At 39.9% G+C, this 21,592-nt stretch overlaps 1 protein-coding gene across 2 annotated transcripts in view; it reads left to right on the forward strand.

Moving 5' to 3' along the window:
- The first annotated feature begins 926 nt into the window (after window positions 1-926).
- The window catches only part of IPO9 (importin 9), a 36,230-nt gene continuing 15,564 nt past the window's right edge, over window positions 927-21,592 (forward strand). The window contains exons 1-11 of one of the 2 annotated variants that reach the window (XM_074222361.1): window positions 927-1,065; window positions 11,513-11,574; window positions 11,805-11,891; window positions 12,206-12,407; window positions 15,406-15,494; window positions 16,326-16,412; window positions 17,288-17,407; window positions 17,518-17,618; window positions 17,867-17,925; window positions 19,927-20,078; window positions 20,802-20,900. In XM_074222361.1, coding sequence (XP_074078462.1) covers window positions 12,347-12,407; window positions 15,406-15,494; window positions 16,326-16,412; window positions 17,288-17,407; window positions 17,518-17,618; window positions 17,867-17,925; window positions 19,927-20,078; window positions 20,802-20,900 — 768 coding nt within the window. In that variant the 5' untranslated portion in view covers window positions 927-1,065; window positions 11,513-11,574; window positions 11,805-11,891; window positions 12,206-12,346. Of the gene's footprint in view, window positions 1,066-5,310; window positions 5,417-11,512; window positions 11,575-11,804; window positions 11,892-12,205; window positions 12,408-15,405; window positions 15,495-16,325; window positions 16,413-17,287; window positions 17,408-17,517; window positions 17,619-17,866; window positions 17,926-19,926; window positions 20,079-20,801; window positions 20,901-21,592 lie in introns of those variants that run through there. The other variant, XM_074222362.1, reaches the window with a different exon arrangement.

A 21,592-nucleotide genomic window follows, 5' to 3' on the forward strand; every position in this document is an offset into this window, starting at 1 on the left:
TCCATCAGGGTTGATCATCATCCCCATGCTGCTGTTAGGGTGTAGGACATTTTTGTGGTTCTGCTCATCTTGTTCAGTATCAGTTCATGCAAATCCCTCCAGGCTTCCCTGAATTCCCATCCCTCCTGGTTTCTAATAAAACAATAGTGTTCCATGACTGTATGTTAACTTCTAAACTAATAGTTTTATATGTTGCTTTCTAATAATAATAATATAATGGCTAGCATTGATCTATCACCTTTTGATAAATTATAGCTACTACTTATTAAGCACATAATAATAATTACTAACAATAAAATAGCTAGCATTTATATGTTAACTTCTAAAATAATAGTTTTATATATCACTTTCTAATAATAATATAATGGCTAGCATTGATCTATCACCTTCTGATAAATTATAGCTACTATTTATTAAGCACATGATAATAATTACTAACAATAAAATAGCTAGCATTTATATGTTAACTTCTAAAATAATAGTTTTATATGTCACTTTCTAATAATAATAATAATAGAATGGCTAGTATTTATCTATCGCCTTGTGATAAATCATAATAATAACAATTGCTAGGACTAATACGCCAGCATCAGCTGGGTGCCTTCCGTGGGCACTGTGACGAGCGATGCTCACGCGTCTCTGGCCGCTACCCAGGGACACCTGGCCTCCAGGAGGACGTTCGTCCCCAGGACACTCTACGTGCCCCCTCTTCAGCGGAGGAGCGGAGCTTCCTCCCGGCCAGAGGGGGCGCTGTCCGCGGAGGCCCCCGCGCTGCGCATGTGCGGCTTCGCGGATTGGCCGCGCGCGGGAGCCGTCGTGCCGGCGGCGGGCCCCGGCGGCGGGAGGCGCGGCCGCGGGGCTGGCTGGCGGGCGGGCGGGCCGGCGGCGGGCGGGAGGGCGGGAAGATGGCGGCGGCGGCGGCGGGCGCGGGCTCCGGGCTGCCGGGGCCAGTGGCGCAGGGCCTGAAAGAGGCCCTGGTGGAGACGCTGACGGGGATCCTGTCCCCGGTGCAGGAGGTGCGCGCGGCCGCGGAGGAGCAGATTAAGGTGCTGGAGGTGACGGAGGGTGAGTGAGGCCGGCGGCGCCCGCCCGCCGCCCCGGGGGGGCCCGGCGTCCCGGGGGGGCCCGGCGCCTCGGGGGGGGCCCGGCGCCTCGGGAGGGGCGCGGCGCGGAAGCGGGGCGGGGGGGGCCGCCGTCCGCGGGGGCCGGCGCTACTGCGCGCGCACGAGCTGGAGCCCGGCCCCGGCCCCGGCCCCGGCCCCGGCCCCGGCCCCGGTCCCGGTCCCGGTCCCGGCCCCAGCCCCAGCCCGGGGCCGCCGCCCGCCCGGGACGATCACGCGCCTCGTGCTGGAGCCGGATCCCGGCCCGGCTCACAAAGAGACCCCCTCGGGGGCCAGGACTTGTAAAGCCTCGGGCTCGGCGCCTGCGGGAGGGAGAGCGAGCAGCTCCACAAAGGAGCGTGCCGAGCTGGAAACAATGCTCTGGAGGGGGCAGGCCTCCGGGGAGGAGCAGGGGCAGAGCATCCCCCATCCTCTCCGGGAATCTAGCCCCAGGGAAGCCCCTCCAGGTCTCGCCGGCGGCCTCCCGAGCACCCCCACATGTCCCCGGGGTAGGAGTCAGGCATCCACTGCAGCCTCTACCATCTAGATTGACACCCGCTATAGACTTCTGATAGTGGGAGCTCTCCCCGGAACGTGATGTTTTTAGTCCAGCATCTTATTTGATAGCATTCGCTTAGACTCTCAGCAAGCGAGGAGAAAGAGAAAGCCTTTAAAGTTTGTTCTTAGTAGACTTAGGAAATGAAGGATTGCGGACTTGAAGCATTAAAGCTGTTGGATTGTTGTTTCTGGGGTTTTTTAAGGACTTTTCTCTCTGTTGGTATCAGGGAAGGTGGTGTTACTTAGACTCTGGCTACTTAAAATACAACTGAAAATAACAGCAGGACTAAGAATCATTCTTCCATGAAGGTAAGGACAGCGACGTTTGTTGGATCGGGAGTCAAGAGGCAGAACCAGCCGTTCAGTAGATGGATTTGGAGGAAAAATGGCCTCCTAGTCAAAATTGGGGTGTGTGTGTGTGTGTGTGTGTGTATGTGTGCGTGCGCGCGTGCAAAGCAAGGGAACTCCATCAGTTTTAGGGCCAGGTTCCTGTTGCTCAAAGCAGATGGCTCTAGAAGGACTTTTCTGTTGCTTGTAGTGCCGTGGGGGTGACTTTGACAGGTTCCCCATGAACATGAGGTCTTGGCTGTTTTTACAGTGATACCCATTGTAGCCCTGAGCCGACCAACTTTGACAATACTCTCATTTTATTTGTACACAGTTGCTCCTAATCTGCCAAGTTCATTTCAAAGTATTGGTCTCTTCAGATGTCTTCAAAACTTTGTGATTTATCAGTGCCACTGGGGGGGGTTATAATATTAAAGTTATTTTCTATATAACTTGATAGAAATGTGTTGTGGAAAAAAAAGAGTTGATCTTAAAAGAAAGGGATTCATTGTTGTGTCTAGTAGCAGTACAGTATACAGCTTAGATGTTCATACTACCTGAAGAGGGTAGGGATTGCTGGAGCTTGGTGTAGTGACTTCTGTTCTTTTGGGAGCTGCTATGAAAATTGATTGTTTTGTTTTTTCTAAAATCCTTTAGAAACTTATCCTTTAAATTCAGAAACAAGAAGGTTAATTCTGCTCATGTCATTGTTCATGTATCTTTCATTGGAAAGAACACTGGTGGTGGAAGGATTGTGCCCTTTCTTAAGACTTAGGATCCTGACTCTTCTTTCTCATTCCCTAGTGGCATTAGAGCAAACTCTGCTTTGCCTTATAGCCCAAACACACTTCAGAATATTCTACACCAGTTTTGTAATTGATTGGTCTGCTCAATTTAGGCCAAGACTTATTACCTTTGTATTCTTGTCCTCTTCAGAGTAAGCAGATAGCACCTGACTGCCCAAAACTAGAATTAGCCAAGTATTTAGGGCATGGAGGTGATGAAGAGCAGGAGTTGAAGATCCTGTTTCTTCTATCAACTAACTGAAAGTCTGAAGTGAGAAACAGTTCCCTCAAGTAGTATCCTTCCAAAGATTCTTCAGAGTGCTGTGATATGTCATTATAAGATATCACAAGGACTTTGCTTCCATCTTCTGCCCTGAAAAATTGGGAAATACCTTTCCTTCAAACTTTAAGTGATCTTTATGGTATCATATCTTACGGATATTTTTCTGTCTCCACAAATTTTTCTTCCTTCTCTTCCCTCCCCGTCCCTCCAACTTGTTAAATCAAGTGAAAGCCTGGAACATTTCTTTTCAATCCCTTTGCCCCATTTTTCAACTCAGAGCCATCACTCTTGTTCAGACCCTTATCTCCGCTTTCTTAAGATTATTACAGTAACCTCTTACTTAGAACTCTGGATTTGAGCCGCTCCTCTTCCCCCATCCACCCTCCATATAATGGGCAAACTAATCTTAGGACGTAAATCTAACTATTATCTCTCATCTTGCTCAATAATCTTCAGTCCCTTACTGCCTATAGAATAAAATATAAGCTCTTCAGTTTAGCATAATATGACTTCATCCTACCATTCTGGGTTTGTTTTCTTCCTCACCCCCCCCCCCACCCTCACCCCTTTCTTTTATATATATTCCAGTCCATTATTAAGAGATAATAGTCACCAGACTTGGAAGCAGAAAAACCTGAATTCAAATCCAAATTCAATCTTACTGGTAGTTGCATAACCCTTGGTAAATCACTGAGCATCTCTGTGTCTTTATTCATCAATGAACCGAGGCAATTGAATTCTAGGGTCCTTTTGTCTATAAATCTATGAACCTATGATCATCTGATCCCATTTTAGTCAAAGTGCCCTACTTAATGTTTTCCTCTCTCAACACCCTTCTCTCCTTCCTTTGCAGAGGCTGCCTCCTATGCCTTCTTTTTTCTTCAAGGTTTAACTCCTGCCATGCTTTTTCCTGATCCCTTTAGTTTTTGATGTTCTCTCCCTCCCTAAATTATTGTTTGTTGGTTTGTCCTATTGTATCTTCCCTTGTAAACTCCTTGAGGGACTCATTTTTTCATTCTATCTTTGTTTTCCTGGCACCTAATACAATGTCTTCCACATAGCAGATGTTTACACTTCTTAGATTAAATTTGGTGAAAGTGCTTCTCAGGGAATACAAAGTTTTAGAACCCAAAGCATATTCTGGTCTTTTAACTTGCCATCTGACATTTCCAGGAAAGCTGCTGCCCTACAATTAGTTGCCTATTTTCCTAGCGGGAAAGTTGAGGTATTTCCAGAGTCCTCCCAACTGTAAAATTCATATGTGGAAGAAGTAGCTGCTACATTCCACTTTACCATGTCTCCTTTGAGCCAGCCTCACAATCCATATCGCATCAAGGGAGTTTGCTCCATTAGTCTGGTGTCCTAGAAGGATTTTACTGAGCTGGTAGATATGCTGCTCTGTTCCTCTATTTCTTTGAGCTGAAGAAGTCCTACCAGGTCAATCTAGTATTTCAGTTAAAGCCTATTTAACAGAATGAATCACAGAAGGAAATCCAGCTGGCAGCTTCATTCTTCATTTCGATCTAAGTATTCAGTAGGTCCACTGCTGCACAGTACCTCAACAGATAGTTCTGACAGAAACAGCTTTCCTAAGAGCAATGATATTTAAAGGGAATGAGGAATTTCTTAGAAAACACAAAACACCTTTGCAGCCATGATTGCATATCTTTCCATGAAATGATAGTTGTGGACACTGAGAGATTGTGAATTCCCAAGGTATCCTAACTGTAGACACTTTTCTCTATTGACAAGGTGGGGAAGATACCATCTCTGTTATTTCAGGTCTATGTTGACTGCTTCCTCTTAGATCTTTATTATTATTCCATTTTTCTCCATCCTTCCTCCAAAGCTAGTATCACAACAGAATGGAATGGGTAGCCTTTCTTGTCACCACAAATCCTCTAGACCAGAAGAGCTTGCCTTCATTCTTTTGGTACTTCCTTCTATCAGAAATATTGTAGCATTTTCCTCAGGATCTATCAGTCATTTCTATCTTGATTACCTATTAGTCATCTGTCCCTGGTGGCTTCACGAGGATAAGTTCTCTCTTTGCTCCCACTGTAATATCTACCAATATAATACTGGGGCTAGGGAGGGGGTGGAAATAGCTCTCCCTCACTTCTCCTGGCTCTTATTTGGTGCCCAAGATATTGAAGTATTGATTTCCCCATCTTAGCTGCCTAGAGAGATGATCCTGCCGGTTGAGCATTTGCTTTCTGGTTTTCATGGGCACTTTTCTGGCTCTCTTGCAGTGTAGCGTAAGCATTGTCCTCCTGCGAAGGGAGCCCCTCAAGGATCCAGACGCGCTCCTGGGCATGTGGCGGGCACTGAGCCGAGCGGAAGGCGGCCGCGCTCGGAGAAAGGCCAGTGGTGGAGTTTTCTTTTTCCTTTCAGCTGTGGTTTTGTGGTGCCCCTGCTTCCTGGCCCCCTGGGAGTGATGGAGCCATGCTAGAGCTCTACTTAGAGCTTCCCACTCCTGCCTCCCTTATCTAAACCCCTATGCAATTCCCCCTCCAGCAGTTTACAAAAAACCCTGATTGTCAGGGTGCTATGTCTGATAGACCCTCAAGGCCAATAGCATTTCTTAACTTGTGCACCCTCCTGTCCTCTTCCATTCTCTCCTTTGCCCTTTCCCTTCTAAATAAATGTTTAAATGGAATGTGTTTGCCAAGTTGGGGTGAAAGGAGAGAAGTGGAAACATGGATGATAAGACTGGCAAGAGAGAGACTAAAGAGACAAGGGTTTGAGAGATGACAAAGAGAGAACAGGAAGTGGGATTGGAAGGAAGAACTGTGAGTCAGTGTGCTGATGAAACGTGTAAATGAAGCCTAGGGTCAGTGTTGGAACCAAAACTAACAGATTGGTGCTAGCCTCATTTCACCTGACAGAATTTACTCAAAATAATTGAATTCCTTAAATTATTGTTGTGGTCTACATACACTTAAAAGGATAAAGATGCAACTCAGTAATTTATACAGTTCAAACCATGCTTAATCTTGCTTGCTAGAAGACCAGAGAGTCCTGTCTCTCAGTCCTGGGTATGGCCCCTTTTCCAGAGAGCACAGAGGCATTTGCTGCCCTTTTCCCCTGCTTTCAAGTAGTTCCATTGGGATGAAGACAGCCTAGGGCATTGCTTTCTGCAGTTAACTTGAGTTGTATCAACCCCTCTAGGAAACACTATACATGTCTCTGTTGAACGAACACTTGTAAGCTGTATTTTATCTCTTTAAGAGGAGTCACCAGTGAGCAGGAGCATCTGTATTGGTCAGTTTTAAAATAAGGTGAAAAAGCAGCATAAAATGTTCTATTTATTCCTGATTTCATCATTAAGAGAATTTGAAATTCTTAAACTAATCCTTTAAAATCTTCTTGCCTATGTTTTGCCATGCAAAGTTGAGAAGGCACCAAAAAGATTAACTGTGTAACAATAATGATAGCACATTATTACTTTGTAATTCCCAGATATTCTACTCATGTTAACCCTATGAGATTATCGTTGATAAACCATCTCAACATGTGACCTTAAAATACTTGAACACAGTAGGCATTTAATAAATGTTTGTCGAATTGAATTGGAGCTGAGGACTTCAAACCCAAGCATCAGACATCAGCATACCAGGCTGTAATGCTGCAAGAAACAATTTTTCCTTAGAGCCCTGTATCTGAAATTAGGATTCATTCAGTTCCTTTTTAAGTATTGTAGTAAAGTATTCATTCACTGAACCACATTCAGGAAAATTGGGTTTTCCATTTAACAAGACAGAAAAAGGTTTGATATTTGAATGGGAGTTATCCCTGAATCAGCTGTCAGCCCATAGACTTTACAGAATTAAGATCATAATTAGCTGGATTTTTTTTTAAGCAGAAAGAATAATTAGAAAAAATAGAGCACACAACAAGCCTGAATTTTCAAAAAAGGGTAATAAAATTAGAAATGGGAACTGGACAACAAATTAATTACATCAGTACTTATGGTAGTAATTTTATCCATTTTAACTGATGTAAATGGATGGTAGAGTGAGAACAAAAGAGCTCAGGAAGTATCAATCATCTGACTTACTCTTACCACATGGAGAGAGATGACTGCCAAAGGCAACACCTAGTTAGAAAATAAACCCATTGACAAAATCTTACGAAGAGGAGTAATGAATGATTAAAATAGAGAGAAGGAGTAGAAGATAAAATCAGTTTAAAGAAGGCTTTGCAAGGGATCCAGCTAAGCAAAGTTGTCACAGAGGCACTTGCAGAAATCATTTTAAAGAGTCAGAGAGTGGAATCACCTCACATATTCCCAATTGTACTTCAAGAGAAGGTAGAAATGACAGTAAAGAGAAGAAAAAGGCTAAAGTAGCTGGGCTGAACCAAATATAGAGAGGAGCTCCATGTTGAAAGGGAAGTGATTATAAGGACTTTGAGTGATATAGATATATAGATATATATGTATAAAATAACAGCAGAAAAAAATTTCAATTTTTATTAATATTCAAAAAAAAAGGTAGCCAAAAACTATCAAAACTTCCTGTTTGTGTATCTACTCTCTCATCTATGTAAAATCTTATGGTGATTTATTCAGAAATCACTGGTATCAAAGGAATAAGCAAACTTTGACAAGTAATAATATTCAGTAATGGATGACATCTTTACTTTTTCACGTCTAACTGAAGGACATAGCAAAATTAAGGTCCCATTGTGTTTACTATTTACTTAATTACAAAAAACTATTTGATTTGACTGAACAGAATATTGCCATATATCAGTACTTTTCAAGCAAAGCATCTCTTTTCCATACATCAAAATCATTCAAGATATCTTGGAAGATATAACAGAATTAGCTTATTTTTTGCACAAAAGCTTCTGAAAACACCAAAGAGGTTTAAAACAGCAAGATACACACACACACACACACACACACACACACACACACACACACACACACGCTTGCTTAAGGTATTTTTCCAGAGAAATAAGAGATCACAGGATCCAGATCAAAGAGAGGTTTCCCTGTGAATGATGAGGTCCTTTATTCCTACCTATTTAGTGAGGATATGATGCTAATTGCGACAAGTTCCAGAATATTACAGAACCTTCTGGAAGAGATCTGTAAACACTCAGACTGATTATCCATCCACATAGAAAACATCAAGTAGATAAAGAAGTACCTGTTACCATGAAATACATGAAGGTGTAGTTCAATGTGCATCTGAATATATGCCCTATTAAATTTTTCCATCTGCAGAGAAGAAAATAAACAAGGAGGAGTGTGGGAAGAATTGTTTGGGGGGTGGGGATTTTTTTTTTAAGTTTTTGCAAAGCAGTGGGGTTAAGTGACTTGCCCAAGGCCACACAGCTAGGTAATTATTAAGTGTCTGAGTCCACATTTGAACTCAGGTACTCCTGCCTCCAGGGCCGGTGCTCTATCCACTGCGCCACCTAGCCGCCCCTGGGGGAAATGTTTTTAACTAATCCCAGTCTTCCCCAAAATATCAAGGGCTTGTGTTTGAGAAATGGTATAAGAGACAATGGGATGATGAGGTGATAAGATTAAAGTTATACAACCAAAGGAGTGTACTGGTACATCCTTAGCAAAAAACAAGGAGGCCTCCAGCTTGTTGTTTGTATCAACTAGGTCTAGCAAACTTTTTTGGAGGAGATGGACTAGAGTTATTTTTATCAATTATTCTGTGACAACTGATAATCCAATAATTGTATTGGGGAGAGGGTTAATTTATGATTTGGGGTGAAGAAAACAGTAATAGGAAAATTGACACTTGCCCTTGTTTATGCTGACTTCACCCATTTAATTTAGTTTAATTTAATTGTCTTAGGTTTCCAAATCATTTTTTATTCCTTGGGGTGGGGGTGTTGAAGCCTCTAGGAAATCAGTGCTGTCTTCCACCCCCACCCCCAATTCCTTTTCTAGTTATTTCTGCCTTAGGAAACTAATGACAATTTTTTTCTCTTTTATAAATATTATTCTCTTAGAATTCAAAATAGAGATTAATATTACACCTTTTAACAACTTTGTTTATATACATGTATAGAGTTGCCTTCATTTCATTAGAAACCTATTGATATTTTAAAGCAAATATAAGGAAAACCTAATGGATGCCTAAGATTCAGGGATACTTGTTATTTTCTATGCCAGACTTTTCTTTACTGTTGCAATGTTGTCTCTTGCTGATTATCAGAGACTCATTTCTCATCATTTCGCTGGAGTCCCTGGGATATGGAAAGTAACTTGCCTACCAGAAGTTGAGGTCCAAATAGGAGACATTCCTCTGGGTACTTTCTGCAACCCTTAGATAATTGCTGTACCCCTGGATATAACATATTCCCACAATCAACTAGCCTTGACCATTGGAGAGAAGGATAAAGGGCTGAGAAGCCCAGTTCATCTACCTTTTATAGTGAGTGGTTTCTGGGGTGGGGGGGAGACATGATTAAAACCCTAGATATGCTTGGGTAGCTCAAGAAGTATTTCTGGCCTGGGGTAGGAACTATTCAGATCTGTGATAGCAGCCTTTTTTGTTCTGTGCTGCTTTTTTCCCCTCTGTTTAGGTGCAGGGTAGTTGGATATGAATGGATGGTTTGCTCTTACCACAAGGCCTCCTTGTTATCCTCTTAACATGCCTGTACGTTTCTGTCCTTCTGATTTGGTTAAAACTCTTCACTCTCAGCTCAGGAAGATCTATATCCAACCAAACAAGTTTCAAATAGTACAGTTTTCTGACATTGCTCCTTTGTAGCTCTCCCTTCCTTACCAATGAAAGTTTTGTTTTTCCTAAATATGCATGTATTTGTTTTGTTCTCATATTTCCTTTGGAAAAATTTTTATTCTTATTGTGGTTCACATTTTCTCAATATGAATGGTTCCAAGAAATTGTGCTAATTCTAGAATCATTAAAATCTGATTCAAGATGACCCATACTAAAATGACTTAGATCTATATGGGTGATAAAAGAGTATAGAGGTCATTGAAAATACCTATTCTTTTGAATAGATTTCACGGTTATTTTTAGATTTCCTATTGTTCTCTTGCCTAAATTGACTTGAACATTTGGTACCTGAGGACCCTTCCTAAATTATATTCAATTCAGCTGATTAGAATCATTTTCTAAATGTCTATAAAAGGTGGTCTGAAATTCCCCCAGGTAAGTTTGCTTATGGATAACATATAGATGGCCCCCCTCAACTAGAAATGTAAAATGTATAGGCTACATTAGCAGGATTATCTTTAGGAAATATAATGAATTTCAGAAGCTTCTGGAGTAATTTTTCCAAATTTTTTTTCTTTTTATGATTTCATCATCTAATAACTACTGGGGAAAAGAGTTTGTCTTCTTGAACAACTCAAGATTTCTTTTTCTTGTGGTATTCCTGCTTTTTAAAAAATGCCTTCTTCCTGCCAAAGTGAGATGATTGGTGCCGTAGGAATGCAGTTGTAACTGTTAAGTTTTTTAACCACAGATCTAGTCTTTGTAGTAATCTAGTTACTTAAGATACCTAAATACCAACAAGAAGGGGTATAGGCATTTGAATATAGACATTTCTCTAATGCATAGTTCATTCATTTTGATGTATTTTTCATTTTTCTCCAGTTATATGAAAAAAAGTTTCAACATTCACTTTTAAAACCTTGAGTTCCAAATTTTCTCCCTTTGTATGGTTCATTTTGAATACATATGTCAACATAATCAGTTGGGGTTTTGTGCTTAATAAATCATTTTAGTTATGTGGACAGAAACTTTTCAAGGGCCTGTTTGGAAGTAATCAGCCTCAGAGTGATTCCTAAAGATCTTCAGGATCTGAAAATCTGCTTGACCTTAGTTCTCAATAACTCAACTTGAAATTGGAGTTCTCTTTTGGATTTTTCTTCTTCTATTTCTGCCAGACAGATATTTGATCATTATCTCATTGCCAATGTGAATCAATTCTATGTTTGAGTTTGGGGGGTGGCACCAATGGACCCATGCACTTTCACTGTGTACAAACACAAACTAAAAATGGTTGGATTTCCTGTAGCACTTCTATTTTTACCAAGCTTGTTAAACCTACTTATCCCTCAGTTCTGAACCAGAGCTGGATGCCCAGAGCTTCTTCCTAACAGACAGTCAGTCATCTGATCCCTAGTGACACACATGTGGGTAGTTAACTCCTAGACTTTGTTTAGGGTGACCTTATAATAGTTAGAATTATTTATTATCTTAAAAGAGATAAGCTAGATATACAGTGGTAGAAGAGCTTATTTGCATTACTCAAAGGTTATTCCACCTACACCCCAACTTTTTTCAGCCTAAAGACTATGTATGAGCAATAGATTGTCCCCTGCCCCCCCGCTAAAAAAAAAGTGGCTGAACTATTTACTGAAATCTTATTTGTCACCATCACAGTTAATTCTCAGTAAGTTGTGTCATTTCTTGTATACTGTTAAAAGTAATGATAAACTTTTCTCTTTTCAGAATTTGGAGTTCACTTAGCAGAACTGACTGTGGATCCCCAAGGAGCATTAGCCATTCGCCAGGTATGCCTCTAGTGGTTTTTCTTTTCTCAATGATAGAGCTTCAAATGGAAAAAGAGAAACTGCAAGACTGATTTTACAAATACCTGGGGATTTTGTATCAGATTCATCTGTGCTTCAGATATTGTGGATAGACAGGGTTAATGTGCAGGAAGGAAGAACTGGGGTATACTCTCTTTGCTTCTTCTCCACAACTGATTCCTGTGGAATGAATTAGCTTGTTTCCTTTCCAGTTGGCATCAGTCATCTTGAAACAGTATGTGGAAACCCATTGGTGTGCCCAGTCTGAGAAGTTCAGGCCTCCTGAAACGACTGAAAGGGTCAGTAGATTTATTAAATTTTTCACCAGAGGAGGTGTGGGACTTTGTTTGGAGAGATCAGGGTGTGAGCATCATCCTTTTATACCCCTGCAAATCTGAACACTAACTCAGGGGGACATGGGGGAGGGGTCATGTTATTAGGAAGACTGTTTGTGGCTTAAGCATTAGGTTGACAAATTCCTCTCCCATCTTTTTCTCAAAAACATTCTGTGCCACCTAGCATATACAATACATTCTGTATAGTTCAAGATATACCTAACATAATTTGGATAAATCACATAGGGCTAGGTCTAAAGGGAGGGTATTTCCTGCAGGCAAAAATTGTTATCCGGGAGCTGCTGCCCAATGGGCTGAGGGAATCAATTAGCAAGGTCCGTTCCAGTGTGGCCTATGCAGTGTCAGCCATTGCGCATTGGGACTGGCCAGAGGCCTGGCCCCAACTCTTTAACCTGCTGATGGAGATGTTGGTGAGCGGAGATCTGAATGCTGTTCATGGAGCCATGCGAGTGCTGACAGGTACTAAATGCTTCTGCCTAAGCAAGGACTTGCTCATGTTTTCAAAATCAGACAGAAGTATTTGCCCAGGGCATGTGAAAGGGGTTCAACTACCATAGTTGTTCCTCACTCCATTTCTCTAAGATTCCCTCTCTGTATCTGCCCCAGATCTAACTGCTCTTTCTGGGTTATTGGGCGCTTGGTGCTACTATTTCTGCTCACTAGGGATGCACTCATCTCCCTTTGTTTTATAACTAAGATAAGTTCAGCCAAGATAAATTTGGAAATTTTTCAAAGAAATTCTTAATAGCAAAATAAAATAAGAGAAATCAAGGCAAGTAGATTTAGAAAAAAACATCTACAGATATTGATTTTTCATTCTAACTCAAGAATCACTCTTTCTTTGGTCCTTTTTCATCACTTCGGCCCTTTCTGCATTGCACACTTAAGAAAGATGCTTAGACTTCTTAAACTATGTAACTTGGATTTAACCTCTGTTTTATCATCAGTATGAGAAAAGAGTTAATATTCCATGAAATCTCACATTCTTTCAGCTGAAAATGCCATGCTTTTAAAATAATGGTGTTTCTCTCTCTCTCTCTCTCTCTCTCAACTTTTTATCAGTATTGCCCTTAAGGAAAAAACAGACTTACTTATGATTGGTTGTTTCCTCATCAGCTAGAGGAGAAAAAGACTTAATTATCTGACCCAGGAATTCTTCCATTGAGTTCAGGTCATCTTGCATTTGACATTGATGTCTCTTTAACCTCTCTCACAAACATTAAACCCACCTCACTTGTGACTTCTTTATTTCCTCCGAGATTTGGTTGTCTTGGTTTCTTTGCCATTAGCCCCTAGGTATCTAGTTGCTAATGTTGACCTTTGATAGTTTTAACATCAAGGTCCAGTCTCACTAGTGGCCATGTTGCCTCAATGATGGTTACCATTTTCCTTTGAATTCTTTATGTATGGTGAGGCCCTTGATATCCAGAAACAGTTTTGACTTATTTCAAAACCTCTTTCTCCTTTTTAAATTGGAAACTGAATTCTCATTTCTTGTCTGAAGTTCTCACTTGTAATTTGCAGAACTGAAATAACTGATGGACCTTGAGCCTTTTCCAGTTCACCTTACCAGTTCTTTCCATTACCCTAGGTTCCTTTTCAAAATATTGTCTCTGCAATTTTACTTGAGTGTCTTAAACATAAATTAACAGTGACAGGCCATACTATTCTCTAATTGAGGAAAGTGGTTAATTCTTCATGGGCTCCCAAGACTACACCTACTTCTTCCTCATCAACCCAAGAGAAGAGAAGTTTTACTTGAGCTGAAGTGAGTTTGAAAAATCCCCCATTGATGTTAACTGAGAATAATGTCTTCCTTATTTTCAATATGGATGTCTTCCATAATATTAGTTTATTCTCAGCAACCCAGTGAAAATTGCCAAAGAATACTTTGTCTAGTTATAATAGAAAAAATAACATGTGAAAGAACTTGAAGTTGGAAAGCCCTCCCACTTCCACCATTTAGCAGCTGCACCTGTCTTTCATGCTTAGTTTCCTTAAGCTGTAAAACAGGAATTAACATTACTTCCTTAGCAGGTTGGTTAAGTGAGATAATACATAGGAAAGTGCTTTGCAAATTATAGTGTGATAAAGGAATATAAGTTATTGCTTCTGTGATTAAGGAAAAACTTCCATCCTCCAAGCAACTATTCTTCTAAACTATTTAAATGCATGGAAATGGTACTTCGTTAATATAAGAGACTCAGGCGTTCTTGGATAAAATGGAACACTGGTGTGGTGAAAAGACTATGGGAATGAGAACATTATGATTTTCTTAAAAACTTTATGATAATGCCCCATAACCCTTCTGGGGTCTTTCATCAATTTTCTGTACTTTTTACATATAAGAGAACTGAGTTTTAAGTCCAGTGGAAATTTGCTTATTACCAGAGGGCAATTGGAACTCTTAATTGCTTTAATTTACAAACAAGTTAGGAGATGAGGTTGTTGCAGATATTCCAGCCTACTGATTGAAACTTTCAGAATTGGTTGTGAGAGACTAAATATGATGACAAAACACTCCATAAAAACCTATTGAATTAGATCATGCTTTATCTTTAACAATGTTTATACTATTTATATGCAAAATATCAGTTTCATTTCTCACTTTCTTTGGAAATCATAGAAGTAACCTTAAGTATTGAACTTTTAAAGTGCAAATCATAGGCCTACTTGGCATATATAAGAAACTTATTCCTGAATCTTTGATACTTATGCCATGGACCATGGTACTTGCCCAGCAATAATAAACTATGCTAACTTTGAAATTTTCACCTTTTATTTCTAAATCATCTTATCTGAGAAAAATCCAAATGACTTAATGCCCCACTTCACCTTCTTTCCCTCTTGTTGATGACATAACAATAACAGAAGATAAATCAAGGCCCAATAAAGTGAGAAGACCTGTCTTTAAAATTCCATTTTCATCATGATTCCACCACTCAATAATGTAGAATCTATAGTCCTTTGTGTTATTTTCATGTACTTTGATACAGGTAGCTCCAGGTAGTAACAACTTTCCAGGCAAACAAATGACATCCATTATTGGTGTAATGCACCATACTCAAAAGAAATCTAAAATCTATATGGTTATCAGAGGGGCAACTATGAATGAAGATTAATAGTAGAGGATACGTCTCAGAAAGTGCAGTGTTGCACCCCACATATTTCCAACAAAGACTTCTATAGCATCTATTTTGACTTTCTTTGCAGTATATATATAGGAAAGATTTTTTTTTTTCCTTCTTCCTAATCTCACTAAAGGGTTCTTTTACTTTCTCACCATCATCTTTCCCCTTCTCATTAAAAAAAATCTGCAATTTCCTGCTTCCTCCCTACTCCTAGAATAAGCCCACTGGTCCCTAGTTCTTCCTTTCAAATACACCAATGTCTTTTCTGGCATTTTATAGCTTTGGGAATAATAGTTGGGGCAACAATAACTCTCTTTTCATTCTAGAATTCACTCGGGAAGTAACAGATACACAAATGCCACTTGTTGCTCCTGTTATTCTCCCAGAGATGTATAAGATCTTCACCATGGCAGAGGTATGGAAGCCACTTAATCCCTTCCTATGGTTAGCAGAAAGATAGCCATCAATAGAGGCTATGGAATCATTTCCAAATATATGCTGTTTAGCCAGTAACCAGTCTCCAAATCACAATTACAAATCTATTATTTTATTATAGAATACAGCTAAATATGACTGGACCTACCAGAGCTCAACCTGAATGATTGTTTCATTATAACTGCCAGGGTTTGCCCTAGAAAAAAATTAATAGAAAAGGTTTGTTTTCAACCTCATTTCTAACTCCTGGCATCCCATTCTCCATCTTTCCCAGAGTATGCTAAGATTGCCATAGTCTCCTAGTGCTTTGATCTCAGTAGCTTTCAAAGGAAATCAATCAGATTAAGTTAGCTCACACTAAAATATCCTAATAAAAAACTGGTATGAATCTTTCCATGAGTGTTTACATTGCTGAAAGAGAACTTATAAATCCAAAAGAATGAATCTTTAATGGAAGAGCTTCAGACATTAAGATAGCACAGTGATAGGTATGTCTTCCTTGTGCTGCCCAAAGAACAGTTCTATCTACTTGACATGTGTAATGCCAAATTTCATAATTACTTGTACTATCTTATTGTTGTGTCTTCTATATTCTAAATCATAAGATGCAGAGTCTTAGACATCAGTAAGGTGCTCTTACTTCTCCCTCCCAAATCTTTCTTTTCCTCTGTGTGGCCAGTGTTATACCTATAGGTGACCTACTTCAAATCAATCTAGAATGAGTTAAATACTCAGAGTAATTTACAATGCTTTCATTAACAGTTATGCATATTCATGGTATTTTACTTATAGTGCCTAATCTTTCTTTTAGGTTTATGGTATTCGAACCCGTTCCCGTGCTGTGGAGATTTTTACCACCTGTGCTCATATGATCTGTAATATGGAAGAGTTAGAAAAGGTGGGTGAGACTTTGGAGTAACAGTAGTATAGGACTAATAATGTTATGCAAATCCATGTCATTTGCAGAGTTGTTTGATTTCAGTTTGTTTTTTTAAGTTAATCCTTCCTAAGTTTATTTGAAGTCAGTAACCTCAAAAGTTTTGTCATGTAGATTTTCCATTTTAACTAAAATTTGTATTTGTTTATATTGAGTTTCCTTTATTTTCATCCAGTTTTCAAGTCCAATGACTTGCTAAGATCTTCTGCTGTCACCTTCTTGCCTCCCTTCAATGCAGTTTGTCTGAAGCCAAAATAACTGAGGGCATTGAGCCCTGTGTTTTAGAAGTCCCTTTGGGAGTCCCTCTGTTTCTTATTGCAGTGTCTTTTCACAGGCTATCTCCCGGGCCTGAATTGTAGTTCTTCCCCATCTCCTACCCTAGGCATTTCCTACTTCCGTGTTCTCCAGGTCCTGGTGACTTCCCATCAAAATGTATACTCTGAGATATCTACTTTTTGTCTCCCTCAGTAGAATAATGAAAGCTTCCTGAGGTTAGGGACTCTTTCATTTGGTCTTTGTCTTCCCAGCAACTAGCATAGTGTCTGGCAGAGAGTAATCACTTAAATGCTTATTGATCGATTAATTGATTTATCGGGTCTTCAGATATTTATGGGATGAGGATTGGAATCAGAAAGCATGAGATTTGATTCAAGAATTCAGGTGTTAAATTAGAATGGTGGAAATGTTAGACCCCTTAGTTAGGAGCTGATGTTTCAAAGATCCATACAGATCTCACAACTTAACAGTGGATCTCCTTTGGGGGATTGTGTGCAAGAAATTCCTGGCCAAAAGACATATCTAGAGACCATGTCCATCGATTTTAACTTCTTTTACAGGGTGCAGCCAAAGTGCTGATCTTTCCTGTGGTTCAGCAATTCACTGAGGCCTTTGTTCAGGCTCTCCAGATGCCAGATGGTCCCACATCTGACAGCGGGTTTAAGATGGAAGTTCTAAAGGTAAAAATTCACCAATACATTTAAGAAAATTTTCAGTTTAGAAGAAAACTTAAATTAAGTAGTTCTTCCACATGTTTTCCATTTTTTGGTCTTTCTTTTTTGATTTTTAGGCAGTAACAGCTCTAGTGAAAAACTTCCCCAAACACATGGTTTCCTCTATGCAGCAGATCCTGCCAATTGTGTGGAACACCTTGACTGAAAGTGCAGCTTTATATCCTTTTTTTTGAAATCTGGAAGGACCTTAGTATGCCTCTATTTATAAATCAAGAGTATTGGAGTGGTTATGCCTCCTGAAATGGATTTTTTAATCGTGCATAAGGAACTGCTACACTACAAATTTAAGGTATGTGGTTGGTTAATTATATGAAGAAAAAAGAGAAAGCTCTCACGTAGAATATATCAATTTTCCCCTTTCACCTATAAAAATCCCAATTTGTGCCCCTTAACTTTGTTCCATACTTATGTGAGGACAGAAGTGAATTATACTGAGGAAGTAGAAGATCCTGTGGATTCTGATGGTGAGTACTGGCTTATGGTTTCTACTTAAGAATACCAACTCATAGGAGAAGGGAGGTAGGGAATCACAAGGAGAAAAACCAAGGAACTTGGTGGGAGAACTGAAAAGTGGAAAGCCCACCCAGGTTAGTCCTCAAAGAAATAAGTGCAGTAAAATCTCATTTCATTATTCTCTCCAGATTTAACAGGGACTCTCGTTAAATGTTGGGTTCTTTTCCCACTCTTCTACCACGTTCTTGGTAGTTTTACCATTTTCTTGGTATATCCAGCCTCTCCTGGTTTTCTCCCATTCTCTGACAACTTCCTCTTGGGCTTCTTCTACTTCAGAGGTATAGACATTCCCCCAAAGCTATGTTCTTGATAGTTGTCTTTACTTGTGTGGATTGAGCTCTGCCTATGATTCCTAAATCTCTCTACTTAGTGTGATTACTTCCACAAGCTCTAGTCCTACATTTCCAGTTGCCTACTGGGAGACACTTAAATATCCCCCTATCACCTTAAACTTAACAGATCCCAACTAAATTTTGCATCTCCCTCAGAACCTCCCATTCTCTCGACCTCTCTCCTTCTGTTGATAGCATTACCCTTCTCCCAGTCATCGAAGCTCAGATATACAGTTGCCAAACTTTGTCAGTTCTGTCTTCACAGTATGTTTCACACAAATCCCATCATCTGTATTTACAATGCTACTATCCTATTTCAATCTCTTACTGGCTCTTTCCCAGACTGAAATACTTGGCTCTCTGATCTCCAGAATCTCTATCACAATGACTGCCATTTCCCTGATGATGGGATCTGATCATGCCACTGCTCTGCTCAAAGAGATTTGCATGTCTTCTACTGCCTAGAATATCAACTTTTAAGTTATTTGGTCAAACCATTAAAGTTCTCCAATTAGATTTCAATTTAGCTTTTTATCCTTACTTCACCCCTCTCTGATTTGCATATTCAGGCAGAATACATGAGGGTTCAGTAGACAGAGCACCAAATCCAAGGGCTAATACAGTCTTAGACACTTCCTAGCTGAGTGACCTTGGGCAAGTCACTTCATCTCTTTCTGCCTCAGTTTCCTCATCTGTCTCCTAGGATAAAATGAGTCAGTATTTGTAAAGAGATTAGCATGATGCTGCCCTTGCTCCATAAATGCTCTTATTTTTTTACTATCATCATCATCATTTTTGTTGTTATATGACCACATGGGACAGCTTACTGTTCTCTTCATTTTATCATGCTAGCTCCTCCATTCCTAACACATTCGAACTACATCTCTGCAATGCAGTGTTGAAATCTTCTTCCTTCAGTGATCAGCTCAGATGTTATTTCTGTAGTGAAAAGTTAGCCTCCACTTCTGCTAACATTTTTGTCCTCCTTTGCCCTTTTAGTGTATTCTACAGAAAGGTCAATGCCCTGAAACTTGCTGCCTGACTGCAAGCTCCCAAGGGCAGAAGACAGTGTTGTTTTTCAATTTTGTATCCCCAGTTCATTGCACATGATAGTCATTTAATACAGTATGAGTGAGTTCAACTCAAAAACAGATTCACAAGAGAACCCAGAAAAATCTTGATTCAGTCCAGAGGAAGCAGGAGCTTCCTGGATATAGGTTTTTGCCCCAGTTTAATTCTCATAACCTTTATTCTGGCTGCTTAGCACAGAATAAAGTGTAGTCAGGAATATATACATTTGAATCCTGCCTCTGACACTAACTATGTGACCCTGGGCAGGTCACTTCACCTCTCCCATCTTTAAAATGAGTATACTAGTAGCAGTTACCTTCTAGAATTGTTGTGAGGGCCAAATGAGATCATAATTGTTAAATATTTGTAAAGCCTAAAATGACATATAATTCTTACTTATTGTTACTCCCAACAGAATATAATTCAACAAATATATTTCCATGATTTCCAAAGATAACATATCCCATAAATATTTGTGGGATTTTTTTTTTTTGTTTGATGTTTTGCTCTTTCGTCATTGATTCATTTCCTTGTATGTCCTTTCTCCAGGTGAAGTGCTGGGATTTGAAAATCTTGTCTTCAGCATTTTTGAATTTGTACATGCCCTTTTGGAAAACAGCAAATTCAAAAGCACTGTGAAGAAGGCATTGCCTGAACTGATTTACTACATTATTTTATACATGCAAATAACTGAGGAGCAGGTAAATGTCTTCTGGGAAACAGTCCCAAATATGTCCTTTTGAAGTATCAGTTTTAGAAGAAAGAGAGAGATTTTAGAGAATAAGAGAATACCAAGAAGGTAGCTTCATGCTAAGTCGTAAACCATCATTGGCATTACATTTTTCCCAAGGAAATAAAAACACATCAGTCTCTATGCCATAGCTGTGCTAAGATGGTTTTGTCAGCTTCTTCTAACTTAAAGAGCATTTGCATCAAAAGGTAAGAGAAAATGCCATCTTCTCTGTCTATGTCCATTTGCCTAATAGCGGAGTCCTTGCTAAGGAGCCAGATGATGAGAAGAGATTGTTATCTTAATTGGAAGACCATTGCAAACAAGAAAGATGATCACAGAATAAAACGATCACCTCTCCCATCTCCTGTTGGTGTACAGTGATTGTGGCACCCTACCTGTTCACAGTGAACTGATAAATCAGACTAGTAGATTCCAAAGGTGCAGTTGCCAAAAAAGCAGCAAGTGGTGGTAGCTGTTTACCTTCCTGGTAAGCTGGTACATTCCCAAAAAGCAGCAGTCTTGAATGACAAACATCTTTGATAGGGGTCAAACAAAAAAAAAACTCTTCAGACTTAGAGCCTTCCTATAAGGAAAAATGGGTTATTTTCCCTTCTGCATCCTTTTCCTCTGTTGAGGGAACATTTGCTCCAGGTCTACTCAGTAGAAATCTCAGTTTCACAATTTTTTCCAGATTAAAGTGTGGACAGCCAACCCCCAGCAATTTGTTGAAGATGAAGATGATGATACTTTTTCCTACACCGTCAGGATTGCAGCTCAAGACCTATTGCTGGTAAACGACTCTAGGGATACCCAATGCCCATTCACCATTAATGAAATATGTCATCTCTGAACTTTTATTTTTCTTTCCCATCACCTGATCCCAGCTGAAGCTCTATTGTAAGCTGCCTTTATTACAGTGGTAAGGACCAAAATGCTGACGCTTCTCTGAAGCGGCAGGTGAACTGCTTTCAGACTTCAGTCTTGTCTAAGGTTCTAACTTTAAGTCTGTGAGCACTCAATCTACAAGGTACTTTTCAGATTTCTTATAGTGTAGCTTTGAGGAAAGTATTAGAAGAAAAAATGATATAAAAAACATTATTGTAGTTATCTGGGTTAGTCAGTAATTAAAATTTTGGCTATCTAAAAAAATAGAATTTTAGTCTTATGGGAAAATACTGGTGAGGAGGAGGAGGAGGAGGAGGAGGGCCTCAAATGAGCAGAGGCTGTTATGACAGAAGCAGGGCTTTTTGAACCATTTTTCTGCAAGTATTTATAGTAGCAATCATTCGTTGGCAAACTTAATGGGGAAAGGCTCCCTTGGGAAGCTGAGTGATACCATGAAAACATCTGCTCCTGTTATCCTCGCTCCAGGAGGAAGTGCTGACACATATGTCGTTGCTGGGGGAGAGTTGGGGGGATGGGGTGTCAGTCAGTTTCAGCATTACGTAGCCTTTCCAAGGCAGCTTCTATGGAAGAATGACA

This window comes from Macrotis lagotis, chromosome 2 (assembly GCF_037893015.1).
Source record: "Macrotis lagotis isolate mMagLag1 chromosome 2, bilby.v1.9.chrom.fasta, whole genome shotgun sequence".
Classification (NCBI taxonomy): domain Eukaryota; kingdom Metazoa; phylum Chordata; class Mammalia; order Peramelemorphia; family Peramelidae; genus Macrotis; species Macrotis lagotis.